Raw genomic sequence first — 19,781 nt, 5'->3', positions numbered from 1 at the left:
TGGTGGGACTTGGAGTCATGTTCTGTGGTGATTCTGAAGACTTCTAGCGGGGACAGGAAAGGTGTTCTTTGTCTGCCAGGGTTTTTGTTTGTTTGCTCTCGGGTGCAGGGGTGGTGATAGAGGGGATGACATTCAAAAGCTTTCATTGAGTTTCACTACAGACAGGAGAGGGACATCACTGCCAGGGTTTCTACACTGGCATGGTGGGGCCTTTCAGGCAAACTTAATGCAGCTGCTGATAACAATGTCCAGGACAGTGTACCTTGCAAACTTCATAGTTGTTTTCTGCTCTACAAAATGCTTCTCAGACATCTGGCTAGCAAATGCTGTGTTTCTTGGGATAGAGCCCTAGTGCTAATTTCACCTGCTTTAAGATGAGTTCTTGCCCTCATGTCCAGTATTAGAATTGTGTTCGACCTGAGTTGAAGTGTTACAAGATCTCTGTTGAGTTCTGTTCAAGTGCAGGCCAAGAACCAATGTGAAAAGCAGCTGCCCATTTCATCATTGCTTTGTTACTTCTCATCCACCATGAGATTGTAATGCTGACTTAGTGTCCCGTCTGAAATAACTCTTGCAGATGAAACTCTTCTAATTATGTATTTTCTTTTTATTTGGAAAAGTAAATTCTACAATCAAGCCATTTAGTTATTTTAAGCTGTTGTATAATATGTTGAAGCTGCAGGTTTAATATATTTAAATAAAAGAGCTAACCAAACAGGAATCATTCTTCCTCTGAGAATGATGATAAGTGGCCCCAACCCTTACTTTTTCCTTTGCAATGGGAAGTACAAATAGAATGCAATTTGAAAAAAACAGCAACAGAGTTAGTGATCTCTGGTGACTGTGTGTGCTCGGGCTTCTTTTCCACAACCCTTCCACTCACTTGATGTCATACTGTTTTTGTCCCTCTCTAGCTCATTGACACAATTGCCTCAGAAATTGGAGAACTGAAACAGGAGATGGTACAGACAGATCTCACAGTGGAAGATGAATCTGCTGATTTGCGAAGGTGATTAAAATGCTTATTTTCACAGTTCCTGGAGGTGTACCATGACAGGAATATTTTCATTATGCTCTCTTCTTGGGTTGCTTATATCCTAACACTTCTATGCTAACAGCTTAGCGGGTGTAAATAATCTTGCTCTCCATTCAAGGAATTTTCATTTGTGTGGGAGGAGTGCCCAGAGGTTCAGTTGTTCTGTGTATTTGCCCTAACGTCTTCTAAAGGCAACTGAACTGGGCTTCTACTTCCTTGTTACAAACCTTAGGTACCAGTGCATGTCTATAAAACAGGAAACAAACTACTGCTGTTATTGTCATTGTCTTTAGCAATGAGCTTTGCGTTCACACTGTAAAGACTGAAAATGTCCATTGCTTCGTGTGGCTGTGTGAAGATTTAGCATGCAATAACCTGATTCATTTTTGCTCTCAGATTGGGATGTAAAATACTGGCTGTTACGAGCTGATGTTTTTGTGGGTTTATGTGTTTAAATTCACTTATATATGAGTATATTGCACATTTTTAAAAATTAACTATATGGGGCCATTTCCATATCCTTAAAATTATTTGAGATGCATGTTACAGTGCAGATAGAAGTTCTGCCTTTTTAAAATAGATCATGCAATGTAGATGTGGACTGTGGACACTTGTAATGTTAAACTTCAAAGTTCAAGTGGGCACAGTGGGACCCCAGCATTTTGGCTTTGCTACAGCTGTTGTTCTTGATGGGTAATGTCTAATAAATTGACATCTGGAGGCTATTTGATATTTTAATCATTGTGTTAACAAGTGAAGATATTTTTGTACTTACTGTTGAAATATTTGTTGCAAGAGGAAAGCAACTAGTGCAATAATTTTATTATCTGACTGAACAGTCTGGGTCAGCTCTGGAGCTGGTGCGTTTTGTTCTTCAAGGCAGTGAGTTAAGGAAATGAATAATAATTTGTTATTTAGAATCACATCCGTATTTTGTAGCTTTTTTTTCCTCCTGTCTAGAAATACTTTCAAAATGTGCTAAAACTTACTACCTCTTTACATTATGTAAATAAAACATTGAGCAGCAACTTTTATGCCCAAGTTGTAAAGAACATAAGGCAGCTGAACTAATAAAGTCCTTGGCGATGCCTCTGCTTGCACATTATTCAAGTTTAAAAGCTTTTGAAAGCACTGTTCTTCTACAGGGACAGAAAGGATACTTCCTGCATTTCAGTGGATTCTGCTGATTAATTTCAATGATCATTAGCTAATTTGCTGTTAAGAAAAGGCTTCTTGTATCTTTCAATATGCCATATGCATGAAAGACTAAGTTCTGCTAGTTCTAAAATCTTGGTGGAAATAGAAGTCAAGTAAATCTCCCCATTTTAGAGATTCGGGAAGGTTTTTTTCATGTTTTTTTAAATGGATTTTTTTTTAATTGGATTTGTTAATTTTGAGTGCAAAATAAATTTTTATTAACAAGTTTATTTAAAACTATCATCAAAAATCAAAGGATGCAATTTCCATAACAACTTAACTGAGTTCGATTTCATATTGAAGTCGTAGCTATCCAATTTAAAAAATAAGTATTTTCTGTCACTTTTAAGATCATAAATGTAAAATATGAAATCTGAATAAATGAAGCAGGGCTGGTTTTTTATATGACTATAGAAATCTGAATCGTGTGTTTCTGTGTAAGGAAAAAGTGTTACCAAAGTTGGTATAAATGATATTTATATCAGTTGTGCACTGATTTCTTTTGTTTATGTAGAACTAGAGAGCAAGATTCCCAAGATTCCTGCTGCAGCTTATTCCCTTCCTGCTCTTGTTACCGGGACAGAATCAAGGGCAGAACTTTGCTCCTACCTTGTATTGTGCACTGAACAGCCCCCCTGCCTGTGTTTTCCTTGTTTCTCCATAAGTTATTAACTTCAGTAGATTTGTCTTCTGTGTCTTGCACTGTGAATTGCTTCTGTTATTGTTGGCAGGTATCTAACAACCTTTTCCCTTCAGCTGTAATGGGATGGGTAAGAAGGTGATAGCCCAGCTATTGAGAAGTGGAGTTTAGTTTCCACAGTTTAGCTTTTATGAAGTTAGAGCAGGAGGCATGGATAGGATTTGAGAGATCAAAAAAAAAATTGCTGTGATGAGCAGGAGAGCAGGAGCATTTGCTTCACAGATCCATGACTGAGGTGGGTGTTATAGCCCTGTGGGTATGCAAGAGTATCATCCTGGTTACAGGCTTCAACTTGTACCTTGTTCTTTTTGCTGTGAGCTGAGTCTCATTGAGATACACCACAGCATGGCTTATCTTGGCTGTTACCTCTGTTTACTGTCCCACATGCTTATGGATTTCTCCAAATCTAAGGAAACTTGCATGAATTATGTATTTTCTTTAATTCAATGTGAGTTGTGTTGAAAATCTTCTCCCACTGGAGAGGAGCCAGTGTGGTATCCCTGCACTGAAGTTCTCAATCCATGGAGGCTGCTTTGTTTTGGTTTTGAGTTTCATGTGACCTAGTCAGATTGTCTTTTATTGTGAGTCACTGTAAAAAAACCAACAAACTAAAAAGACCAATCCCCAAAATAAAACCAGGAGTAATTGTTGCATAATATGCAACATGTTTTTCTAGCATTTAGGTTACAGCAACATCTTACCTGTATGCTTGAATTTGTTAGGTGACTGTGAGAAATACAAATGGTTCTTCTTTCCATGCTGTTGTTTCTAAAGAAGTTACATATGTCCCAATCCCAAATAATTCTACAGTCATCAACAAATTTCAAGAACTCCTATGTGTCGGGGTTTGACTGCAGGTGTAGTGCCTGGATCATTAATTAAATAATTTCAAGAATAAAAACCAAATTCAGACTATGATGCTCAGCAGTGCCAGGCCACTGCAGAACAGACTGATGGACCTTTGACTGCGTTGACCTCTGGGACCTTGGGAAGTGGCTTTCCATAGGCTTTATGTGGCTTGCTAGATGGTTTTTTTCCAAGCTATGCTTTTGCCAGAGTTCATCAGGTCTGTTTTTATTCTCTGCCTCTTTCTTTATTAGTTGGGTAGGAAGTAATTTTTTTAAGTGTTTCTCATTACTAGTTTACCTTCCCGCATATTGCAGTAACATACTGATCCAGCTGAAGTACATCAGGGTCATTTGAACTGATAGTGTTTAGGAGTGTCAAAGTCTCATCATGATCAGATACTCATAATCTTTGGCTTATTTCTTAAGGGAGCTGAAGAAGCTGCAACAAAGAGTTGCATGGGTGTCCAGATCAGTAAGATGTGGGCTCACAGGCTGCATTCCTCCTCAGATCTCAGCATGTAGGAGGGATTGTACATATCGGTATCTGGCTGTTCCAGAAACCCATCAGCTCCCTATTAAAATCAATCTTCCCATTCAAAATGTTTGATAACATCAATCTGACCATACCAAAGAGGAGCACGGTGACCCTGTACATGTGCAAACGCTCACACACTTTGATTGTTTCCCAGCAGCATGCAGTGCCAGTCCTTATAGCTGATACCAGTCACGCACTTTCTTTTGCATGTGATATAACTTTCTTTTTTAGGAAAAAAGGTTTTCCTTCTCATCCATGTTTCCTCTGCAACATGTTTAGTTTCCAACTCTTGACCGAGAAATGGAAATAACTTCTCCACAGTGTCAGTGGATAACTTGCACTTTGCCACAGGTATCTTTGGTTTGAAATGTTACTATCTGGCTCCAAGGGTGGGTGGGAAGTGTCTGAGCAATATCTTACTGGTGCTACAGCATGTGAAAACACTTCTGTGATTCATGACTTTGTGGAGATTCATACATTACAACACTAAGTTCTGCTGGGATGGTGGTAGAAAAGGGAACCCAGGATTCCTGTGGAGGCAGTTTCAGAGCCCTGTCATAATTGAGATAAGCACTGCTTCCCTTCTGTACGTGACATGTTGCTGTGTATTTTGTGCCCCTAGAAGGCATATTGACAGTTACTAACAGCTTTTGACTGAAGGAAAAGTCATCTGCACATTAGATGACTGGCAAATCTAAACAGCATCATGTAATAAATAAGCAGAGAAAGGAACAAAAAGGACTGGAGAGGCACATGGGTAATCTGGTAGTGATAACTGATGCAAGTAATGAAAAGTTTGAATTATTGTGGCTGTTCTTATCTGATCATTCAGTGAAAGTTCTCTACCCCACTTACTTTCCTTACTAGCCCTGTCCAGTGTTGCTGCAAAGTTGCTGACCACAGGTAGAAAACTGTATTTTGCATTTGGTTTTTTCTGTTTGGTTGGTTGGTTGGTTTGGTTTGGTTTTTGTTGTTTTTTTTTTTTGTTGTTGTTGTTGGTTGGTTGGCTGCTAAGTATTGCTTTGGGGTTGGTTTTTTCGGGCAAGAGGATTTTTATCTGTTTGTTTCCAAGTGTTCAGTGCTGCTGAAGTTAACCACTTTCCCTAAGTACAGTAAGTAGCGTAATAAGGGTGGTGATAGCTGTTAATGGTGCTACTTCCTGTAAAGTACAAAGTTTGGAAGAGCTCTGTGAGAGTTTGCACTGAGGAAATGAAGCTGTGTTGCCTTCTGTTGCTCAGGGCCTCCTTTGTGTTCAGAAACGGTCTGTAGGGAGATCGCAGCCTCTGAGCCTGACATCTTTGTGAGTCAGATCCTGAGCTTGAAGGTTGGGTTTTGTTTGTGCTCAAATACTGTCCTCAGGAAACAGAGCATTCTGTAGGGATTTCTAGCTCTGGAAGAATCACAGCATGTATTTCTAGGTAAAAAAGAAAAAAATTGAACCAGCAACACACATGCAATGGTACTGGGCATTCTGTATGTGTGAGTGATGGCAAAGATTTGCATAACATGAGAAATTCTTGAAGCATTCAATCTATTTGCATTTCTAATGCACAAGTATCTGTAGCCTCCATCTGTACTTCATTAATGAACGCAGCAGTAACTTTAGCTGCCATATCCACCCAAAAATTTTTAATCTTACATTAGTTTGCCACATTCACACTTAGCTTAGCCTTTATTCCTCAAACAGGAGTTGATCCAGAGCCAAAGGAATCAGGTGCATAGATACACAATTCCATGCTTCTGATCATGGGAAGTGTAGTACTACAATGGAAGGCTAGGACCTTTCATGGCAGAACAGTAAATATTTAGAGAATTCAGAGCATGGACCATAAAAATTACCACCACTTAGGGTGATTTCTTAATGAAGCTGTGACTTAAAGGTGGTTGTTTGGGGGATTTAACAATTTTTTTCTACTTTTTTTTTTCCCCCTCCTTTTTCTCTTTGAGAGACTGACAGCTCTTTAGCAGAGGGGAACAAAGATGGACATGCAGCTGTGAAGGTGACAGTGCTGGTGTAGCAGAGACAGTTGTCTGGAGATAAAATGAAGTGAGATTAGTTTGTGGGCTTCTGTTGTGAAAATAATCCCTGCAAGCAAACAGAAAGTGCTCGTGTTCAGTGCACTGATACCAGCAGTGTTGGAGTATTGAACATTTTTATGGCAAGCAGGACAGAGGAAGATTTCTGTGGGTTGCAGCTTTTTCAGTCTATTTGGGAATAAAATCTGAATTGCATCAGTACCTTTTAATAGAAGTTTTTCAAATGTTAATGATACAAAGGAAGGAGGTGAAATGTTTGATCAATCATGTATGCATATACACCTGAATTTGAAGGGATTGATGAATTTCAACTAGCTAATGAAGGAATGCAGAGATTTATCTTAAGTTAGCTGTTAAATTGAGGACAAGTGAAAGAAAGAAATCTTATGGATTAGAGATTTTTTTCCTGTATACTAATTATACAAAATCTCAGTAGGAGAAATACCAGTCCAAGGTGTCAGCAGAGCCATTAGCTCTGTTTACTGAACTGAGTGATTGTTTATAGGAGATAAGTATGTCTAAATTATTTTTTGTATAATTTTTACCAGGCTAATAAAGGACATGGATAATGTCTCTCCTGAGAAAAATGATGTAAAAAGCTGCCCCCGGGACTCTGGGTATGACAGCCTATCCAACAAGCTAAGCATATTGGACAAGCTTCTCCATACTCATCCTGTGTGGCTACAGCTTGGGCTGAATGATGCTGAATCTTTGGAAATTCTGCAGGCTCAGCCTCCTGGGGTAAGAAGTTACACTCCCAATTTATTTGATGCAAGTTTTAAGAAAATAAAACTCAAAGCCAACAACAAGAAAAAACAAATCAAACAATGAATCAGCCATCATTTCACCCTCATTTCTCTGTGGTTTGGATAATCCAAGTGAGCTTCCTGAGTGCTTGGCAGCTGGACCAGTTGGAGTGTGACCCATTACCTGCTCTGATACACTGGGAGACTAGTTTGGTATCCTCTGGGGCTGAGAACTAGACTGCTACAATGAGAGCTCCAAAACTCGACCTTGCCAACCAGGGCTGCACATAGCAGCTGTATTTGCCCCCACAATGAGAAGCAATAGATAAATGGGAGATGTCAGCATTTTATCCTTCAGTGGTGCCTGCATCAAAGATGCTGTGATGGAAACCAGGCCCAGTCCGGTTGGGTGAGGCTCATGGCATGTTTCTAGGGCTGACTCAACTCTGGTGCAGGGGATTGCATGAATGGGCCAGTGGGACATAGGAGCACTCCACCATAAGTCTCCTTCAGACTCTGCAGCTTGGGATGGGGGATGTGCTGTGTGTTAAACTGGAGAGCTCAGAGGAGGACATAGTGGACTCGGTGTCAAGTGTCTGTGTCATACAAGTATGAGAAGCTTTTCTAAATGTTTTGCTGCCATTCCACACCAAGCTGTAGAACCTGTTGCAGTAACAACTGAGTAAAAGTATGAGATGTTTGATACAGATCAGAGACCAAGCTGTTCTAGGTCCTTTGTCTATAATCTGTCTGCTAAAGTATCTGTGAGGAAGCTAAAACTATGTCCTTTTGCCTTCTTGACAACAGGTATTTCTGGTTAGAAAATCTGCACAACTGCAGAGGAAAGTCATCTCTCTGCGTCTGCCTGGTGACCGTGGGCCCTGCCTGAAAGAATTTGCAATAAAAGAAAGCACGTACAGTAAGTTGCGAGTTGTGTACTACTCAGTTACTTGTTACCTTCTGTGAGCCAGGAACACCCTGCACTGGTGGTACAGGCATGCACATCCCCATGCTCTCTGTGGAGGCTCTGCAAGGGGGGCAGCCTGGAGAGGAGGAGATATACAGAAATGCTTAAGTCTGTGCTGAACACAGCTGGAATATTTCTTTTGTGTACCTGGCTGAATCCAGGATTCTTTGATGGTTAGGGATAATTACCCTCTTCTGCAATCCTGTCTGCTGTCAATGGACTGTCATTGGATTTCCTTGTACTCAGGGGACTGCTTTTGGATGCAATTCTCTCATGAGCTTTCTCTGTCTACAAATTTAGGTGTGGTGTTTCAGATTTATTTATTTTTTTTAATGTAATAACTAGCTGGATTTTCATCATTCAGAACCATTTCTGACACAAGATCAGTAATTTTTATTTTGAATTCCAGCTATATTTGTTCCCTGATTTCTAATGGAAATAAGGAAAAGTTAAGAGTTCTGGTCAGTTTCAAAATGATACTGCACTCCTCTCTTTAGAGAGAGGGTGTGAAAAATAGGCTCGAGATACAGGAATGAAAAAAGGAAGCTATTGTTGATAAGTGTATGTCATGCCAAAACTGCAAGTGGTTTGTTTTAACAAGAAAGTGAATACTGGAGAAAATCGGCAACAATCTAATTTAAACTGCCCTGAAGCAGAGGGTCTGTGGTTAACTTCTATTTTTATTAATAAACTGAGATTCTGTTAGTTTAGGGTTTTTTTTCCTTTTTATGTCTCCCTTCACTGCCTTAACAAAAATTTAATTCTATGTGTCTGGCTTTGGTTCCAGTTACAAACAAGGGATGGCAAAGAGAAGAGAAGAGAAAGCTATCAGTGGTAGCTGATCTAAGTGTGATCTAAGACTGTGTTTGTAGGCTTGTTGTACTAATGAATTCCCTCTTTCCCATCAAGAAAGTAAAAAAATACATTGTAAAGTTTTGCTCATGAGAGACCACCAGGGGGAAGTATGTACTGATGATTTTACTCAGCATTCATAGGTGAGGTTTTCATAGAATCAGAGAGAGCCTAATGTGTGGTGGCAATCACTTCTATGTCATTATTACTGTGAACAAGTATTTATATCAATTGGAAATAATGCTATGGAGCAGGAAGAAAATGAAAAGCATTGAATCATAGAATCATAGAATCGGCTGGGTTGGAAGGGACCTCAGAGATCATCGAGTCCAACCCTTGAACCAGCGTTGCGGTTGCTAGACTATGGCACTGAGTGCCACATCCAGTCTCTTTTTAAATATCTCCAGGGATGGAGAATCCACTACTTCCCTGGGCAGCCCATTCCAGTGCCGGATCACTCTCTCCGTAAAGAAATTCTTTCTAATATCTAACTTAAATTTCCCCTGGCACAACTTAGAATCATAGAATCACAGAATTAGCCGGGTTGGAAGGGACCTCAGAGATCATCTAGTCCAACCCTTGACCCACCGGAGCAGTTGCTAGACCATGGCACTGAGTGCCACATCCAGTCTCTTTTTAAATGTCTCCAGGGACGGAGAATCTACCACCTCACCGGGCAGTCCATTCCATAGCCTAATCACCCTCTCCGTGAAGAAATTCTTTCTAATATCTAACCTAAACCTCCCCTGGCACAACTTAAGACTGTGTCCTCTTGTCTTGTTGAAGGTCGTCTGTGAAAAGAGTCCAGTTCCCACCTCGCTACAGCCTCCTTTCAGGTAGTTGTAGACAGCAATGAGGTCTCCCCTGAGCCTCCTCTTCTTCAGGCTGAACAGCCCCAGCTCTCTCAGCCTCTCCTCATAGGGCCTGTGCTTGAGTCCCTTCACCAGTCTGGTTGCCCTCCTTTGGACCTGTTCCAGGACCTCTACATCCTTCTTAAACTGAGGGGCCCAGAACTGGACACAGTACTCGAGGTGTGGCCTAACCAGCGCTGAGTACAGGGGAAGAATCACCTCCCTGGACCTGCTGGTGACGCTGTTTTTGATACATGCCAGGATGCCATTGGCCTTCTTGGCCACCTGGGCACACTGCTGGCTCATGTTCAGTTTCTTGTGGATGCAGACTCCCAGGTCCCTTTCTGTCTGGCTGCTCTCCAGCCACTCTGTCCCCAGCCTGTAGGGCTGCATGGGGTTGTTGTGGCCAAAGTGCGGGACCTGGCACTTGGCCGTGTTGAACCTCATCCCGTTGGAATCGGCCCAGCTCTCTAGTCTGTCCAGGTCCCTCTGCAGAGCCCTCCTGCCTTCGAGTTGGTCCACACTTCCTCCCAGCTTGGTGTCATCTGCGAATTTGCTGATGATGGACTCAATCCCTTCGTCTAAGTTGTCGATAAAGATATTAAACAGAACTTAAGACCATGCCCTCTTGTCTTGTTGAAAGTCATCTGGCAAAAGAGACCAACGTCCACCCGGTTACAACCTCCTTTCAGGTAGCTGTAGAGAGCGATGAGGTCTCCCCTGAGCCACCTCTTCTTTAGGCTGAACAGCCCCAGCTCTCTCAGCCTCTCCTCATAGGGTCTGTGCTCAAGTCCCTTCACCAGCCTGGTTGCCCTCCTTTGGACCTGCTCCAGGACCTCGATACCTAGATATTGCTCATCTCTTCCTCCCCCATTGTGCAAGGCAATGGCACAAAGCAGAATTGTCTGGTTTTTTTAAAGGTGATTTCAGGTTAAATGCTTTTTTTAAAGTGAATGAAAAAATGTGTTTAGGTGCTGACACATCTAGGGAGCAGACAGTTGAGTGGGATGGAATGCAAAAGGAGAAAACAGGAGATTTAAAACTAGTTTTATTAGTACACTGGGCAAACAGAGCCTCAGTTATTGATTTATCATCTATTAGCAAAACACTGTACAATTTTAATCACACTTTGATCTGTTTCCCAGGAATTAGGCCAAATATTAGGAATGCAAAATAAACCTGCCATCAGGACTATGTGTGCAAAACTGTATATTGTTAAAAATGCCTTTACCAGAGACATGTACTCCTCCACACTCTTAAACAGTAGCTAGTTTGATGATGCAAACTTACTAATATAATGCAAAAATCTAGAGGGGCTTTTTATTAAGTTTTTCTAAACAATGGTGGATAGGTGTGTGATTCTTTCCCTCTTGCAACTTTCTTCACAGCTTTTTCCCTGGAGGGGTCTGGAATAAGTTTTGCTGATTTATTCAGGCTCATTGCTTTCTACTGTATTAGCAGGTAAGATTGTGTTATATGCTGAGTCACTCATTCAAAATGTGTTTTCTGCCTATGACAGAGCAGCACCAGAACATCTTAGCTTGGAAATTTTTAGGTAGATACCCGAGTAGCCATTTCAGTTTTTCTTTTGAGAACTGTAATTAAGATTTGAGAGCAATCAACGGTGTATTCAGAAAATAGGAAGCTTTGTTGAAGGGTTAAGGACAGATAACATTTCTGCATCTCAATGGTAGGCTTGTAGAAGATGAGGTATAAAAGCTTCTTCTATAATTGGAGAAAATATTGCATGACGGTGGAAAAGAGTCTAAAGAGAGTCATGGGAACTTGACTGCTATTTCACTTCACACCTCTTTTCAATGTAAAGGAGCCCTGGGGCTGGTAGTATTTTCACTGTGTGCTGTATGTTTAAGGCTCCTGCTACCTGCCACAGCTCATGAAGAAAATAAGAATTAGAGCTTAGCCACTGCCAGTGTTGAAAACAAATTCTTGTAAAGCCATGAATATTGTGAAAACCATAACTCTTTTTCTGTTTTACAACAGGGATGTGCTTCCATTCACCCTGAAGCTGCCTCATGCTATTGCTGCAGCAAAGACAGAAGCCGAACTTGAAGAGATTGCTCAGCTTGGACTGAGTAAGTAGTTTTCTATATAGATTTCATTCCCTGTAGCATTGTTGTGAGACTGAATAAACAGTCTGTATCACTAAATAGTTCGTTTTGGTCAGTGATGATACAGATACCATTTAGAAAAGCAGCTTCTCTTACTGAGAAGGCCAGACCTTGTACTCACCAAATGGTGCTCTTTCATCCTTATGTTCCTTCTGTGATATTTTTGTTAGTGCCATTTCCTTCCCTTCTCTTCCTTCTCTAAGCAGTCCTTGGGCAAAGTGAGCCTTACAGTCCCAAGACAGATGTTTGAGGTAACTTCTCCTCCAAGGGCTGACATAGGCTGCAGTTGCAGGAGAGTGTACTAACTGAGGCTTGGGGTTAATAAAACTTCTGTTCAGATTGACATACGACCTTAGAATGGTGATTTTTTGAGATTAGTGGCTCAATGCAGTTGCTCATTAATAAAAGGAGAAGGGTAAAGATAGCATCTACAGAATGCATCCATGTGCATTGGTTTGATGAAATTTATAAAATAACAAAAGAAAATGCATGGACATGTCCTTGCATCTCTCGATGCTACTGCTGACCTAATACAGGTCATTGCAAAATGTACCTTGAGCTTGCAGGAGATGCAAAGCCTGGTGGGACTTGAAACATGGCCTTCACCCAGATGAATTGTTGAGCAACTTCTGCCAAGTGCTGAATGGCTTTATTTCCTTTTGCAGGAAGGCAGAGCTGACTGTCAGCAGTCTTTGTCCCAGTAGATTTTTGAATCATCTTTGGTTAAAAAAATCTCCATGTTACCACGAGTCTCTCCAGAACTATTTGGTGGAACCTGTAGAGAGGGAAGAATTACACTGCTTTGCATTTTGTTTTGCTGCACCAGTTAAGGGATTTTTTTTTTTAAAGAGGAGACAAAAGTATGGATTTTCTTGTGAATTGAGGCAAACATGGGGCTGTTGATTAAGTGAATATTTGGAAGTGGGGGAAAAAAAAGGTCTGATTGAGACACAGTGTAGTAAAGACAGTCTCCCAATGACACCTGGATGCCTTAAAGTAAAATTAGGCAGGTTTCTTCACAGGAGTGGTTTTGTTGAGCAAGCTCTTCGGACTGACCACACTGTCCTTGTCCTCAGTACCCCAGAGCACCACAGCCCGCTTGCTGTAGAGTTGATCTTGTTCTTGAGCAGTCTCTGTCTACATTATGTGTGTTGTTTCTTTAAGCTAACATATTAGAAAGCTGAGGAGACAGATGGATGTGTCTTACTTTGTGGTTGCTGTGTTCGGGATAAATTATCTTGTATACACTAGATTAAAATCACAGTGTCTGTGAGCAAAAATGAGACAAGGAAGCTGAGTTTTTAATGGAGTTTTAGGTGCAAAAGAGTACACCAAGAAGTCACCCCTTCAACACTGTGGACTCAAGAGATGCCTACCAACTCCAGAGAGCCCTTCCTGTTAAGTGTGAGCTTTCCTTAAGCAACACACGGTCAAAGAACACCCTGGTCTGAACACAGAGGCTGGTAGCTCATGTCAGAGCTCTGGTATACCATAGGCTCAGGGGGAGAACTGCACAAGGCAGGTCAACAGTGTGAAGCCCAGCAAACCACATCAGGAAGAGCTAAGGATAAAAGTTTCAAGGCTGTTGCCAAACTGTAAGGTTTCGTGTGCTGAACATAAGATTTCTATCTTAGTCTCTCTTGTGTTTTACCTGCAGCAGCACTTAGATCATGTGTGTTTTCAGCAGCCCACATGCCAGGCACACTTGCCAGTCTGCTGAGGAATCTGCAGGCAGGATATGGAGTCACAGAGCTGGAAAAACCCAGCAGTACTGCATGACTACATAGAGAAATATGTTTGTGCCCACATATGTTCTCTGGTAGCTGGCTGTGTCCAGGGGCCGTTTCCTGCCTCCAGCCCCATGGGCGAGATGTGACCGTGATGGACCCTGTTGTGGAGTGCTGGACATTCACACAGTGGGGCCCAGATATCTCTGCTCAAGAGCCCAGTTGAGGCATCATGACACTACTGCATAAGGGGGCATGTCAAGATTGGCAAATTTTAGCAAATTTGGTATTCTTCCTTTGTTTCAATCTGATTCCTGTCCTAAGGGCTTGTCTGGTTTCAACCTTTATACTTTCAGGAGCTGATGGGCTTTGCCATTAGCTCAGTTTCACAAACACGCTGCCACTGGGCTGGGACAAGTGTGGAGGCTGCAGCTGAAACTTGCTGCTTTAGCACAGGTTTTCCACACTTTTGGTGTGGGACTGCACATTCAGTCTGTTCATGTGTTGCTGAGTGTCTAAAACTTTAGGCAGATTGTGTCACCATTGCAGAGGCAGGGCTGCAGGCCTGTGCTCTTAAAGGGATGCCAACTTTTGGTCTGCATAGCTAAAGGTTATGTGTGTGTGTCCACCACAGCAAAAGGAGAGTTGTCTTTTCATGTGTAGTTTCATTTGTTCACTATAAAAAAAAGAAACCGGGATTTTTGTTGAGTTTCCATAAGTGGCCATTAGCTGGTGTAAATCAGCCTGACTGCTGTCTCTATTAGAGTGAGATTATTCATACCAGATAGGAGTGTCAGCTTATTTCTCCTGAGTGAGATGTTAGTGAGTAGTTCATGTTCATTTTGGTCTCAAGACAGTAAGAATTACTTTGTTACAGTCTCCATTCCTGTCTTTAATTCACAGTTCATTTTTAAACTCAGTTCAGTGGGCTGACTTCAGGCTACACTATTGATAAATGAGTAGGAGCAGCCCTGGGTGTGCAACATGGAGTTATGTCTGGTGGTGCTTTGAGAGGTTCACTGAGAGTTATCACTCCCTCCCCTCCCCAGAATTAATAAAAGCTTGTCAAAATTTCTTAATGCTTGAAGAGAGTGATGTTGAGCTGCATGTTATGAAAGCTGCCTGCATGCTGGTTTGTATTCTTATATTAACGCAATGATTCTTTTCAGACTTCTGGAGCTCTCTCGTGAACAGCAGACCCCAGGATCCCTCACCTCCCCACAGGTCTCTGCCTCTGGACGGTGCCTGTAAGGACTCACGCCAGCTCTGCCTTATAAATGGAGTGCATTCTATACAAACCAGAACGCCTTCAGAGCTGGAGTGCAGCCAGACCAATGGAGCACTGTGTTTCATTAATCCCCTCTTCTTGAAAGTGCATAGCCAGGATGTCAGTGGAAGTCTGAAAAGGCCAAGCCCAAGAGCTCAAGAGACGAATGGCACAGCCAGGCCTCGCTCCCCCCCACCCCGGCCACCACCTCCTTCTATTAATAGCATCCTCACAAGTCCGCAGCTTTCCAGGACTATAAAGCAAGTGAGCATGCCAGAAACAGTCAACCATAAGAAAGAGAGAGGCTTGGATTTGCTGCAGGGTAAACCAGCCCCTATTCCGCCCCCCCGTCTGAAGAAGCAGGCTGGCTGCTCGGAGACAGAAGGCAGCACAGGAGTTGTGGGGGTGTCTCGGCCTGGCCACAGATCGGTGCCTGTGCCTGAAGCCGCTGTTGTTCCAGGTGAAACCCTGTCTGAGCCGGCTCCAGCAGCTGCCAAAAAGACTGCAGCTACCAGCTCTGAGTCACACATACCGTGGAATGGAGGCAGGCAGAGGCTGAGCGACATGAGCATTTCCACCTCCTCATCTGACTCGCTGGACTTGGACAGGGGCATGCCGCTGTTCAGCTATGAGGGGGACACCAACAGCAGCCTGGAGGATTTTGAGGGGGAAAGTGACCAAGAGAGCATGGCACCCCCTCTGAAGCCCAAGAAGAAAAGAAACAGTTCGTTTGTTCTCCCCAAGATTGTGAAATCTCAGCTACGGAAAGTCAGTGGAGTTTTCAGTTCCTTCATGACCCCTGAAAAGAGGATGATTAAGAAAATTGCAGAGATGTCCCGGGACAAACGCACTTATTTTGGGTGCCTAGTGCAGGACTATGTCAGCTTTCTCCAGGAAAACAAGGAGTGCCATGTTTCCAGCACTGATATGCTTCAAACAATTCGGCAGTTCATGACCCAAGTCAAGAACTATTTGTCCCAAAGCTCCGAACTTGATCCCCCAATCGAATCGTTGATTCCTGAGGATCAAATAGGTAAGAAATGCTGTCCTGTGTTTTGGGGGAAGGTGAAAATATGTAATGTGTGTTTACAGTGATAATCTTTGTGCCTGTTCAGAAAGTTGGGGCTGACTTTGCTAGCAGAATCAAGCCATTGAGAATTGGAGTTGTAAAACAAAACAGAACCCCACCATACTCCCCAGTCACTCTAGCAACTCAGAATTGTGCTAAAAAGCTGTTCATAAAAAGTCATTCTTAAAATAGCTGCAGTGTGGATTTTACCTGTGATTTTTTTTTCTGCTGTACTATTAATAATACAGAATTCTGTAGTTGCTGGCACTCAAGTATTTTTCCATGAATTGGTCTGAAACAGCTCTTGATCCTTGCACCAAAACTGTGTCAATTTTAACCATATGGATTGTAGCCATGAAAATGGAATTTATTTGAAACCAGTTAAGATCAGAGAGACATTCTATAGCAACTTTTGAAATAAATCTCGTTTTTCCATACATTCTAACTAACTCCTTGCATACCTGCCCTATCCCTACACTTCAAGCTAAATAAAAAGATGTGTAAGAGTTTTAAAAAACAAAGCATGTGCAAGGGAAAGAAGGGTTTGTTAATCTCAGGTTTTCTGTAACTCTCTGTTGCATATACATATTTATAAATGGTTGCAGATGAGCTATATGTTTGATTATGTATTTTAACAACAGAGACTTAGGTATCCACAAAAGTGAAATCATTGTTGCTGCATAAAAACTTACTGCCCCTCTATCTTGCTGAGTCTGAGCAGTATTTGTGTTAAGAGCCTATGAGCCAGATCTGGGAGGTTAACAGCCCTCAGGGCAAAATACTTTCCTTGTGAGCTCACTTTGGTCCTAATTTGGTTGTTTTTCTTCTGTACCCTTGTGTCACAACAGTTGGCCTGGTGCAAAATGGGCAGATAGTTCTTTCTCCGGGACTGTATTTTATGTTGACATTTCTGTCTGTCCTTGAACAAGAGGAAGTATTCTCCTGAAACCTAGGCTTTATTTATACAAAGTCAAGCAGAAGTAACAACCACTATTAAAGTAAATACAGCAGTAGGAAGAGTGTCCTTGAAATCAAGATTCTTTCAAAGGCATGTAAAGTTCTCACTGGAATAATAAATAATATGTGGGTGTTATGTGCAAGAAAAAAAATGGCCAATTGAGCAGTGGTGCAAGTGCTTTTTTGTCCAGATTTCTGCAGAATACTGGCTATTTGGCAAAGAAATACAGATCTAGTTTACTTCTAATTTTGTGAACGCTTGGTTTGAGTTGTAGTTTTAATTTTAAGGGTGTGGTTTAATCAGACTGGCAAAATGCTGTCTGCTTTTGAATGTGTTAGTAGTTGAAGTAGCATAAGCTGTGAAATATAATAACTAAACTACTTTGGTTTTCTTCAGCAACAGGAAGTCCAGCTTTGATCATGTGATTAAGTGCAATTAATTAATAAAGTGAGATAGTTTAAACACAGGATAAACTTGATTTTGAATCATCTGCTGCCTATGGCTTGAGCCTGCAAACAACCACAGTGGATCAGGAGTATCTGATGCTGCTGATCTAAGCAGATAACTATGTGACAGCAAGATTTATTCATCCCTATAGAGAAATTTTAATGATTTAGCCCTGCCTACTACCCAGTTTTGCTTGACTATTTTGGTAGGGAATGGCAGCCTGAACATGAACTTTGTGAGCATTTATCCTCTCTTGTTAGTTTACACGTTGGTGCTCTGCAGGATTTTCCTTTCTACACATCAGCCCAGGGCTGGCTGTGTGCTCGTCCTTTCTCTTCAGGGTGTGCTGTCTCATGGTGCTTAATGAAGCCCTTGGTGTCTGTGACTTTCTCCTGTGTCTGTGTTACTGACCTTGGTGATAGCATAGCTTTCCATGTAGAGCTACCTGTGTCACAGACTCCTGCAAGCTTCTGTGGGAGATCTGTTTAAGTTTCCCAGGCAGGGGGCATATCAAATTCTTTAACTTCTGCCAAATAATCAGGAGAATGTGCATCAGCATTTCAGATTATTCCCAACAGGTGCCTCCTAATCTTAGCTCTGCAGGCTGTTAACCCCTCCTGGAACAGTGGGGTCAGTGGTGGGACAGAATCAAATCTAAGGCACATGGCTTTTTATTGTGGAAGGATGAACGCAAAGTGTTGGGTTTTTTTTAAAGTCATTTACATTTGAAGATGTATCCATGAAACAGAGACCCAGAGTGCCCAGAGGAGATCCTGATAGTCCAAGGCTGTTTGAATAGCAGATGGTTAGGAGTTTTTGTTTGTGTTTATTCTTTTCCTGGCTGTGAACAGAAGAGAGTCAAGTTGACTGTTGTTTCTTCACCAGGTGATCTAACACCTGAACAGCTTCAGTCTTGGTGCCCAAATCTGGTCCTAGCTCAAGAAATTATTGGTTTAAATAATTTGTTGATAGGTATTAACTGATCACATGGAAAGGTCTCTGAACAATACTGCCTGTTGTTTGCTTTGGTATTTCTAATGCATAATGAATTTTTTTAATGTTGAATGTTGAGAGGCTTGGAGAGAACCTGTTGGTCCCTTACTAGCAGAACAAACCTTGTGGCGGGGACTCGGGTCTGGATGGAGAAACAGCATGGAGTCCATTCCCACCAGAGCAATTGTGCCATCACACTTAGGGAGGCTTCTCTGGGCAGTGCTTTTGCCTTTGTATTCCTCTGTTTTACTTCTCTTCCTACAAGAGTTTATCATGTTAGCTTTAGACTTCTCTCCTGCTTAAGAAGATAACTTCAAACCTGGTCTCTAAAGGACTGGTGGTTCCCAGTCCCACCCCCACCATGATAAAACACATGTGAATTTTGTATGTGAACTCTCTGCTTTGTCATGCAAATTTTTAGTGAAAATACTGAACAGACTAAATCCCAGGGTACCTCTTTTCAAATACCTATCCTGTTGGACAGTCAACCTTTGATGATTGGGCTCTCAGTGCAGTATTTTGTTCACCTACTGTATTGTAATTACAGCAAGATAGTATTTCCTGTGTTTGCTTGTAGAAAAGTTGCATGAAATAGGGTTATGGGTCTTTAAAAGGTTAAGATACAGACCACTCCTTCCTCCCCTTTTCTTCACTGGTCCAGTTATCTTCTTAAAGGCATTGGAATGGCATGCCACTGTTTTTTCTTGAAAAATTCATGTTATCTTTTAGAACTGTATTACTTTTACATTTGTTTTGTTTTCTTGTCACCCTATCCCGTTGTTCATCATGATACTTTTTGATGTTGAGGCTGACCAACACATCCCCCAGTTCTCCTCCTTTCACTACAGGAGGGAGAGGATAGGTCAAGTAAGAGGCTGTGGTAAAAGTACTGAGCAGAGGCAGAGGATTTGTTTCTCCCTTTCCCAACCATCCCTTTGATTTACTTTGTGACTTATTCCCTACTCTTTTATTAGTTTTTTAACAGAAGACCCACAACTGTAGTGTGAGTTTTAATTAACGCACAGCTAATTAAAGCAAAATTGAGCACAGATAGTTCTGTGATTCATCGTTGTACTTTATGTAGGTAAAATGAGGTAGAGATTATCTTAGAGACCTTTCTTCCCTAGTGGCTCAACTTTTGCCATCACTGCCTGTCCATTGCACACCTCAGGCCTACCTACAGGTTATCAAGGAGTGTGGGTTGAGCAAGGTCTTTCAAATCTTACCCCTTTTGAGGAGATGCCCTTGTCTGCACCATGGACTAGGCATGTATCACTGTAGACACCACCAAGAACTGGACATGTGGCCATCGTGACATGAGCTGTCTTTAGATCTGCATCAGTCATACCAGTCTATGAACGCACACATGATATCAGGAAAATTCAAAACAAAGCCAACAGAGTTCAGTCAGGTAGCCTGCAC

The 19,781-nt window shown here is 41.8% G+C and overlaps 1 protein-coding gene across 6 annotated transcripts in view; it reads left to right on the top strand.

Annotated features, from left to right (window-relative positions):
• RIN2 (Ras and Rab interactor 2) overlaps positions 1 to 19,781 on the top strand; it is a 66,377-nt gene that overhangs the window by 32,620 nt on the left and 13,976 nt on the right. For 4 of the 6 annotated variants that reach the window (XM_030446713.1, XM_030446717.1, XM_030446714.1 and 1 more), the window contains 7 exons: positions 915 to 1,009; positions 5,184 to 5,219; positions 6,902 to 7,094; positions 7,907 to 8,018; positions 11,158 to 11,230; positions 11,771 to 11,862; positions 14,795 to 15,925. In XM_030446713.1, coding sequence (XP_030302573.1) covers positions 915 to 1,009; positions 5,184 to 5,219; positions 6,902 to 7,094; positions 7,907 to 8,018; positions 11,158 to 11,230; positions 11,771 to 11,862; positions 14,795 to 15,925 — 1,732 coding nt within the window. The remainder of the gene's footprint in view (positions 1 to 914; positions 1,010 to 5,183; positions 5,220 to 6,901; positions 7,095 to 7,906; positions 8,019 to 11,157; positions 11,231 to 11,770; positions 11,863 to 14,794; positions 15,926 to 19,781) is intronic. The other 2 variants (XM_030446715.1, XM_030446719.1) reach the window with 2 other exon arrangements.

The sequence above is a fragment of the Calypte anna genome, chromosome 3, assembly GCF_003957555.1.
Source record: "Calypte anna isolate BGI_N300 chromosome 3, bCalAnn1_v1.p, whole genome shotgun sequence".
Lineage (NCBI taxonomy): Eukaryota > Metazoa > Chordata > Aves > Apodiformes > Trochilidae > Calypte > Calypte anna.
This window is presented reverse-complemented; position numbering and strand designations above follow the sequence as displayed.